Source organism: Mixophyes fleayi, chromosome 10 (genome assembly GCF_038048845.1).
Source record: "Mixophyes fleayi isolate aMixFle1 chromosome 10, aMixFle1.hap1, whole genome shotgun sequence".
In the NCBI taxonomy this organism is placed as follows: Eukaryota; Metazoa; Chordata; class Amphibia; order Anura; family Limnodynastidae; genus Mixophyes; species Mixophyes fleayi.
The window spans coordinates 91,468,879-91,479,375 of NC_134411.1; the positions used below are offsets into that span (position 1 = coordinate 91,468,879).

The 10,497-nt window shown below is 41.7% G+C and overlaps 1 protein-coding gene across 2 annotated transcripts in view; it reads left to right on the forward strand.

Moving 5' to 3' along the window:
- The window catches only part of ADAT1 (adenosine deaminase tRNA specific 1), a 31,092-nt gene extending 25,298 nt beyond the window's left edge, over window positions 1-5,794 (forward strand). For both annotated transcript variants that reach the window (XM_075189147.1, XM_075189146.1), the window contains exon 10: window positions 5,354-5,794. In XM_075189147.1, the coding sequence (XP_075045248.1) occupies window positions 5,354-5,486 (133 nt within the window). In that variant the 3' untranslated portion in view covers window positions 5,487-5,794. The remainder of the gene's footprint in view (window positions 1-5,353) is intronic.
- Window positions 5,795-10,497: the final 4,703 nt, after the last annotated feature.

The window sequence follows — 10,497 nt, forward strand, 5'->3', positions numbered from 1 at the left end:
CTGGCAATATTGCGATCGGAGGCCATTTATATTAAGTAGATATTTATATCTTGTATAGCCCCGCCTACTGCGCTCATCCATCCGTTCTGTACTCACTCAAAAAACAGGCTCCGCCTTGTTGTGTGTTCTAGAATAGAAGCCATAGTCTTCATGGATTGAGAAACAAACTGATTACACCTGGCTTGTTTATCATCCATACCTAATTCTCACCACATTTGGACTTTGAACTTATTATCCCTAAAAGGGGTTGTGGACTATGTCCTATAACTATTATTTTGAATTTATGGTTATGACTTTATTCATACATGATTAGCTTTTTAAGCAGCATTTCGACATTATGGCATTAATGATTGATTGCTTGTTACTGCCGCTCTAGCACTTAACGCACTGTATTAATCTAAGTTCATTTACTCTGGTCCGGAAGAAAAGTGCATTTGGTGGGTACCTGACAAAATTGCTTTAATACCTAATATGCAGGTTGTACTGTCAAGTCACATAATAAAAGTGAGTAGCCTTGCACAAAAAGATGTTTATATAATACACAAGCGATGTTGTTATATGTAAACTTCCGACTAACTCATGGATTTATTTCCCTGAAGTACGTTAGAACCTCTGCAAATGACATGACGCAGACTTTTATTATCAGCAATGTCTAGGTTCACAGCAGTGGTGCTGGGGGATTTTTCTTTGTATTACTTCCTGTAACTGCTACGTATGTCATAAACATTAATTTTGTCTACATTATCTGGGTAGGTGTACATTATAGTGACTAAAGGGGGAGATGCTCTGCACAGGGATTAGAAGAAAACATCCACATGCAATGTTTGTCAAGATATAAATCTATAGCGTATAGCTTGTGGGGGTGCTGGTCCTGTTATATTTGGACAGAACGAATAATGAACAGAGGTTCATGTTAGAAGGACAAATTAGCACTCCTTATGTTATTTAAAATATAACTTTTAATGATTATTGTTTAATAATGACATCCTCCCGGAAAACAAGGTGAAATATATTAAAATAACTTACAAATACACACATACACACGTGTGATAAAAACAAAAACACCAACTGATAGGGATCTATTATATAAGGAAATAGTCTGGTGGATACAAAGAGTATCTTGTATGAAACCTTTTTTAGCAAACCATTTACTGGTAAGTGGTGGTTGGTAAGAAGACAAAAATGATTTGAAGAGTAATTGAGAACCGTGTCTCTTATTGTGTTGGTGTTACAAGCCTTCTAGTCACCACTGTAACAAATGTAGCAGGCAGATAACGGAGTAAGGTACTGGATCTTGGTGAATTTAATAAGGGGAACCCCCTAGCTCAAAAAGGTCTTAGCTTGTGTGATGCTATTGGTAACTTTTAAATACAAGGCTTAATCTGGATTATTGGCAGTATGAAGCACTACACCATAGCACATCTATACTGAGGCTGGTGTGCTTCCTGCACTGTGTAATATTGTCAGCAATAAAAGCAGATAGCTTATTGCCAGTAATGGCTCTATGTTACCATGTTTCTGGTAACATAGAGCCATTACTGGCAATAAGCTATCTGCTTTTATTATTGCTGACAATATTACACAGTGCAGGAAGCACACCAGCCTCAGTATAGATGTGCTATGGTGTAGTGCTTCATACTGCCAATAATCCAGATTAAGCCTTGTATTTAAAAGTTACCAATAGCATCACACAAGCTAAGACCTTTTTGAGCTAGGGGGTTCCCCTTATTAAATTCACCAAGATCCAGTACCTTACTCCGTTATCTGCCTGCTACATTTGTTATAGTGGTGACTAGAAGGCTTGTAACACCAACACAATAAGAGACACGGTTCTCAATTACTCTTCAAATCATTTTTGTCTTCTTACCAACCACCACTTACCAGTAAATGGTTTGCTAAAAAAGGTTTTATACAAGATACTCTTTGTATCCACCAGACTATTTCCTTATATAATAGATCCCTATCAGTTGGTGTTTTTGTTTTTATCACATGTGTGTATTTGTAAGTTATTTTAATATATTTCACCTTGTTTTCCGGGAGGATGTCATTATTAAACAATAATCATTAAAAGTTATATTTTAAATAACATAAGGAGTGCTAATTTGTCCTTCTAACATGAACCTCTGTTCATTATTCGTTCTGTAGGTGTACATTATCCAAGCATTGGTTGGATAATGTCAGATGAGATCCACTATTTGAGATATAAAGATAAATATGTGTTTAGTGGTTTTACAAAAACAGGGTACAACTCTAACTAGTCACTTAGGGTAAAAAAAAAAAAAAAAAATCTTGGAAAATGCCCACAATGTGTTTTGACATTATCCAGATAATGCGATTGTAGTCCATTTCTGGCTTTATCCGGAACCTATACTATAATCTGACTTCTTATTCCCTCCACCAGTCCATTTCATTGATCCGAGACACATGCTGTTTGGATCTGTTGAAGACCCATCTTGCCTCATGTTGTGGAATTATCTTGTACAGTGGGCAATAAAATTGGTTCTCTTGATTGGAGCTCTGGGGCTTAAACACAGCCACTCCCAAAGTAATTGCTGGTGTTGCTGTTAAAATAGAAAAAAAACATAGTTGTCTGAAGTCAGAGCTGGCGACAGAGGCTGGAAAAGTTGGCTAATGTCTGCACCAGAGTCCAGCCCGCGTTGTCAATCACTAAACAGAGGCCTTTCTATGAATCAGGGCTCGTATTACCAGGAGAACTGTGGTTTGTTTTGCAGCCTGTTTTCTGAGCAGAACATAAAAATACAGTGATCTAACTCCTCACACTCTGCCATAGACGCTGGGGCTTTAATTTCTACTATCGAGCAAATTAAACAAATGTCTTTTACTTTGCAACTGCATTTAAAGGGACAAAAACAGGCTTTTGAAAACGAAATGTATGTTTTTCTGCTAAGTAAATATAATATTTGTTCAGGGAAACCTTTTTTTTTAAACAAAGACTGCATGCAGCTTGCATTTCTATATATGTAAAGTATAAAAAAAATAATAACAATACAAGTCCTTATTTCTCAGCTACTACTTTGTGTGTTTATCCACCTTCAGATGAATGTGTTGTTTTATCTGTCTAGTTTCTGTGCTTTTCACCAAAACCTAGATATTATCTGTGCAGAGTTGTATTCTGGTATCGGCTGTGGACACAGCTCTGCCTATAATTGTGAAGCAGTTTCTGTTGTATCCAGGAGCAATGAAACTCTACAACACTGCCTAGATCACATAAAGGCTTTGATGAAAATCACAGAGCTGTGCCCGTAAGACAAAGCAATGTATTTTGTAGGAGTCAGAAGAACATGTAGAAACTAATTCATTTAAAAAATCATGCTAGGTGGAAAACCATACCTCCAAGGGGCAAGTGCGGGGGTTTGGGGGGGTGTAACAACGCGATTCGCCTCAAGGGAGCCCATCCCACGATGCACAGTGCTACCATACGTGTCATCGAGGACGGGCCATGAGGACACTATTTGTAGCGAAATGCGTCACCATGGCCCCACCCTCTTTGCAAGAAGATCGTCCGGAATCGGGAGGGTGGCTGACTCTTCTGGGAGACCAAGCAATTAGGCTGAAAATCCTTTAGATAAAGTCAGGGGGACATTTATGAAAACTAGAGCACAGAAAACTGTCCACTAAGGTGCTTTTCACACCTTATTATAACAAAGTCTGCATTGGTCTGATCTGTTATAGGAAAGGTAATTAAGCAATTTTTAAAAACATTTACGCAAACTCCCAATCCTTAGTGATGTCATATTGCTCAAGCCTAGCACAGAAGGTAAATTCCTGTGCGGGCCAAGATGAATGTATACCCAATTCCTGTATATTTTGGTTACTTAAACCACAGACCATCAACACTTTTTTATCTTGTGGGGATTAAAATTGCTTCTTCTAAACTTCACGTAGAGCCAGGTACACCCACTTCTCAGAAGGTCGCTGTAGGAACGCTTGGTAAAAACATCCTCATATCCTTCCCCAAATTGCTGCATAAAAATAGGGCTTGTATTTTCAGTCTACTTGTTCTCTGTGTTTGCAAGGGGTGGATTCTTCTCCTGCATCAGAAATGAGTATTACCTAACAGCCAGTGTCCTACTAAACCTTATCTAGGACTGGAATACATGTCCAGTGCTAATTATATATGTACTCAAGCTAATGATTTCCACATGTTTGCAAAGACACGTTTGACAAGGGAGATGATTAAAGCATTTTCATAACTAGTCCTTGTACAGAGCGTCAGCTTGCAGACAGCCTTTGTAATCAGCTACAATACAGAGAGTAATACATATATACATACGCCTTGGACGTCTCTGGAGGACAGCTGTCTATAGCCCAGGTGTGGTTTGTTTGAGCAGCAATTTCAGGGCAGAGCTGGGTATAAGGCACTGGGCTACTGATAGAACTTGTAGGCTGTTTTATAGCGTCACATAATACCTAGAACAAATTCCAGGTACAAGGGAAACATTTACACTTGAGTATAAGATAAAGGACTTATACACACTAGATTTACCACTGGTGCAGTGAGCTGCACCCACCACAAGGGGGGGCTGGTTATACTGCCTTTCATTAAGAAGATCGTTGCTCTCTATGGCAACTGTCTTCTGTAATCAATGATGTGCAGGACACACCTAGAACTTACTTAGTATGTGCTAAAGTACAGAGGTGTGGAATCTGCGGGTTGTGTAACAACCCCCCCCCCCCCCAGAATTCTGGAACACTCAAACTTGGGAACCAGCTTAAAAAACCTTGGGCACCTTTGCTGTATTTGGGGGGCAGGCAGAGCCCCCTCCACCAAGTGGGTGTTCCTGGGCAGGGTTTGCATGGACGGGGTGGACAGAGCCCTCTTAACAACATCTTGGGCCCCCAGGCACAGCAGTGCACCGGGGTCCCTATATATACATATAAAAAAAAAAAATATATATATATATATATATATGGGCCCTGCAGCCCAGGGGGGCCCGTCGGAGGCAGAAAAAAAAAAAAAAGGACAATACTTACCTTGCAGTCAGCTGGTGATCCGGCTCCCTCCATGGTCTCCTCCTCCGTTGCGCTCCGCAATGGATGCCGGGCGGGCGTGATGTCGTCACGCTCGTCAAGCACTGCGAGCGCCGTGCTGAAGAGGAGACCATGGAGGGAGCTGGATCACCAGCTGACTGCAAGGTAAGTATTGTCCTTTTTTTTTTTTTTTTTTTTTCTGCCTTTCACGGGCCCCCCTGGGCTGCAGGGCCCCCGGGCACCTGCCCATTGTGCCCAATGCGAAAGACGGCCCTGGGGGTGGAGTCATTTATTTGAAAAGACTAATTTACAGAAAATGATCACAGTATAAGTTTTTCAGGTGTGAATTTAATGTCTTTAGGGGCCGAGAACTGAAGTCATATGCTGAGTACAAGGACGCGGCTGCCTCGTACCAGGAGGCCTGGAGGCAGTTACGGGAACAAGCGTTTACATCGTGGATCCAAACCTCACGTGATTACCTGAACTTCAGCTGAGCCCACCGGACGGAGAACATCACGGACCTGCTATTTAGATTTCAGAAACTACCAGCAGTCAGGGAAATGTAGATGAAGGAGACGAGTTGTAATGCACTTTTCCTAACTAATGTGCCAAGGACAGTAGGATATAGTGTTTAGTGCCTGATCGCTACACTAGAATGTTTTCAGAAATGTACTATGAGGTTTGTATATAAAATAGAAGCGAGACCTTGTTTCACTTCATATACAATCTGCAACATTCTACTGGTTGATTTATGGAAATCTGGAGTCTGATTCATTAAGGCAGCAAAACAAATGTATTGTGCGTTTTTGTATCTTTTCCTTTTTTTTACAAACCCACATCAGACATAGACGCGTCCGTACTCAACAAGGAGCGGAGGTGAAGATACGTCTGGTGATGAATACGGGTCTAGGACAGCTCTGGTCTAACAGACAATAGGATACGTCCAATACATACGTGGAATAACAAGTCCCAGGAGAACGCACAGAAAAAAATGAAATAACTGATGTCAATGTCACCTGATAAGTCATTAATGACAAAACATAACACACCCCCCCCCCCCCCCCCCCCCCCCCCCTCCAATAAAATACACTTATTAGGATGTTATGTCTACTGTACATAAGATACATTTTTACAGTTACTGCTGACTTCATACACACGTTCTAGCTGCATACGCAGCCGTCATCACTAGTGATTGGCACTTACACCAGACCTGTACCTGGTGCAAGTGATAACGACAGCAAAAAAATGCACCTTTGCGATGCCCAAAGCTTGAATTTGACGCTGCTGCGTGCGCTCGGGCTCGGCACTCCCTTACTGTACACTGACTACATGCATACGTCCCTTCCCCTCCCCGCCTATGAATTGTAGGCTGTAGTAGGGTCCTTTGCACTCAAAGATAAATTGGACATTTTTGCGTTCTCTGACGTATGGTTGTTTCCTGGCATGTGCTATACAATTTTACGCAAAATATGGAAGAGCTTACAGTCTAATTGGGCCAGGAACACAATATATGAATATTCAGATGTCCCCTTTCATTCACACTGAGAAGTCTGGAAAGTTGGTATAGACAGCAGATAGGACTGACTGACTCACATAAAGGTGACAACACAGTCATAGAATTCTATAATTGGCTGCAGATATAACAACATATCTGGGTGTAGATCTGTATAAATTGTAATAAGTGCAAATTCCTGCTAAATATAAATCTGCCTGAACAACAGAATTCTTTTAAGGGTGTAGTTGAACCTTAACGAGCCCCCTGGTGCTAAATGTATATTACGTTTAGGAATGTCATTTTGAATAGGACAAATAGATCATAGCAAGTCAACTCTTACATGACAAGCGGAGACACATACAAATGTTTGATTGGGAGCCAATTGCCTTCAGCACTCGGCACTTTTACCCGAGGTGTTGTGGTTCCCCGATGCAGCACTTGCTCCGGAGGATGGTTGGTAATATATAGTGCAAAAGAGAAAAATAAAACACCGCTAAGACAACACTTTTATAAATGTACAGATAAATATAGTGCCACTTAAAGTCAAACAGGCGCTCAGAAAGGCAGCTTGTAGCTAAATCAATAAGGTCACACCCGTAACCTATAAGTATATAACATCACAGAAATAATGGATAAACTGACAGGCGCCAATCAATAGTTGGGAAGACAAATGATCTTATACATTAAATACTGAATAGCATAATCAAATGTACACATCAATGTCAGCAAGAAGAAATCTAACTGAAGATATGAATCCTCCCAGAAATGATCCTGTCATCAAGATCAGCAATAATAAATCTTTAATAAAATACTCCTTTTATCGTGAATATAAGTCAATGTCTCTATAGACACAATAAATGAACCTGAAACTCTCCGTGTAGATCTCTGTTCTCACACCACAATAGTATAACAGTTCCGTGGTAACCTCTCATGACTGTCAGGAGCTGCCCAGATCGTGTCAGATCACATTCACAAGAGAACGGATTTCAACAGGTCTCACGGGTCTGTTGGTTGGTTAATGTATTAAGATCATTTGTCTCCCCCAACTATTGATTGGCGCCTGTCAGTTTATCCATTACTTCTGTGAACTTTTATAAATGTACCTTTATAGTGTACGTGTCCCTTCCACAAAAGCAGGAGTAATGCAGGAGGATGTGCACGTGGGCTGACATTGTACAGAGATCTTTTCAGTCTTAGAAGCAATAAATGCAAATTTCCATAAAAGAGGAGCAAGAAAGCCTCAACCTGCAATATAAAAACAGATCTACAAGTGTTAGGCATATTGTATTTTTTTTTTTTTTATCATAACCAGCACTAAGTACTAAAGAAACTGCGATTTTAAAGTAGTCCAAAACAAATAGTGACGTAAAGCCAGACCTTATATATTTATACACAAATGACCTTCGTAGTCGGCAGCCAGAGTCACACTATAATTCTGACTTGTTGTTTGTTCAGACTAGTCTTGGGTAATGGGCACCGCTGAACCTTCACCTGCGCCCCTCCCCAACAGACCGGGGGGCAGCTGATTTAAATGTCACGTGATCTCTGTACCCTTCCTTGGAAGGTTGGAGGTGTGCAGTACTTTCTAGGTCTCATCGGGTCTGTGACTAGAGAAACCGCTTCTCAAATGTCACTGCACATAACTCTTCTTAATGCTAAAACATTTAGACGTGCAACAGATATCCTTCATGGCAGATGTTCTTTACATCAGTTAAAAAGATTAATAATAATAATACTCAACATAAACATAGGGCATCTAAAAATAGACATGTAATTCTCTCATAAAACCACATATCCATTTCGGCTGGACCCACTACTTTTATATACCGGAACAGAGTTGGCTTTTGAGGGGTTCCACATCTGCCACCGCACAGAACCCTGCACTTAATTCCCCTTAGCGGAGCCCCAGGACTACATGCGTTTTTTCCCAGAGCTCCAGTGTGGCCATAGAGAGCTGAAGAGTTCGCCACCTCCTATTGGTCTGGGGGGGTCACACCCCTACACGGCAGACATATTTGGTTGGTTAACACTTAACCAGTTAATTAAACTTGGACCAGTTTAAAGAAACAGAGGAGGGACGCAGAAAAATGTGCTTCAAAGTGCAGTTCTCTGGGCTCCACTACAGGGAGTTAAACGTTACCCAGGGCCCGGCCATAAATACCACACAGGACCCCGCATTTGCAAAGGCCGACACTGTACCGGAGGCAGACGTGTTGGGAGGTTAAGTCAATATTCAGTGTAATCTTTTTACTAGAAACTAGTGACATCAGTAAGTCATGTGACTGCTAGTGACTTCATAGGCTGCATTATCAACGATATTGGTCAACCCCCAAAATATCAGAAGGCGCCTTTATTAAAACAGCAACCGCCAGAAGAGATCTTAGAGCACTGACCTCATACCAGAAATAAGGCTGTTTAAAAATCTATGTGACACTCCCTCTCTGTTCAGCTGTGGGACCCACAGAGAACGGTCATTGCTGCTTCAACATCTGTTCTGCTGCCCACTGCGCTCAGTTGTGAGTGCTGTTACCATCTCTGTTTGGCTGCTGGACCCTCTGTACCCAACTGCCAGCATCCTGGACTTCATTATGTCAGAGCTGCAGAAACTGCCTAATCCATTAACCCCAGCAGGGGGCAGTAAGTATCCTTCACCTCTTCCTTTGCCCTGCACAATTTGGATCAACTGTTCCTTCTCATTACCAACCCTAGTTAATACAAATTCATCCACATCTCTTCCTTGTGCACTTACTCAATTTACAGTCTCTTCCTCTTATTCACCTTCACCACACTTCTCTCCAAACACCTCTTCATTTGGGGAACTAATTAGCTCATTTGGCCTCCAGTACCACCTCTACGCTGACGATACCCAAATCTATATTTCTTTCCCTGACCTCTCTCCTTCTGTACTATCTTGTGTAACCAGCTATCTCTCTGCTATCGCCACATGGATGTCCCAACGCTTCCTAAAGCTCAACATGTCCAAAACAGAGCTTATTATCTCCCCTCCAGCCAGAGTCACCACCTGCCCCCAGATCTCCCTCACTATCCACAACACCAGTTTCCTCAGTCTCCCAAGCCCGCTGCCTGGGTGTCACACTTAACTCCACCCTCTGTTTTATTCCTCACATCCAGACTCTCTCCAGTCCTGTCCAATCCACCTTATTGCTAGAAAATGCTAATTTCTTACCCAACATGCTACCAAAACTCATTCATCTCCCATCGTGACTACTGTTACCTACTATCTGGCATTCCCAACAATTCAATCCATCCTAAATGCTGCTGCAAAACTGATCTTCCTCTCACCGCTCCACATCTGCTACATCATTTTGCAAATCCCTACACTGGCTCCCTGTGTCCTCCAGAATCCAATTAAAAATGTCTCACCCTTACCTACTAAGCCCTCAACAACACTACTCCTGTATACATCTCAAATCTCATATCAAAATACTCTCCCTTCCGGCCTCTTAGATCTACCTCTGATCTTCACTTTGTCTGGTCTCTGGTAACCACCTCACTCCCGCCTACAAGACTTCTCCTGTGCTGCTCCCCACTTATGGATTTTCCTACCAGGCTCAACCAGACTTTCCCACAGCCTTCAAATCTTTAGACGCTCTCTGAAAACCCATCTCTTTTTTTTCTTTTAGAGGTGACTTTATCCCTGATAACACTACTCACACTAATGCACCCTCACAACTATCCCAATCTCCACTCTGAGCCACACTCGCTCCTCTTGTTTCAGCTATGCCCTCTCCCACTTAGAATGTAAGCTCTCTAATGAGCAGGGTCCTTCATACCCTTTGTTTTCATGTCTGTGTTTATTTTGTCTACCTTGTATGTCCCTGTTTATATATGTCCTGCTTTCCCTACTGTACGGCGCCGCGGAGCACTGTGGTGACTTACATATCAAGGAGAATATTAAGAGCATACAATCTAAGCCATTCTAAACCACTATCCCAAATACAAAATAAATGTAAATATCAGAGCAAGAAAAGTGTAGCGAGCATCACACA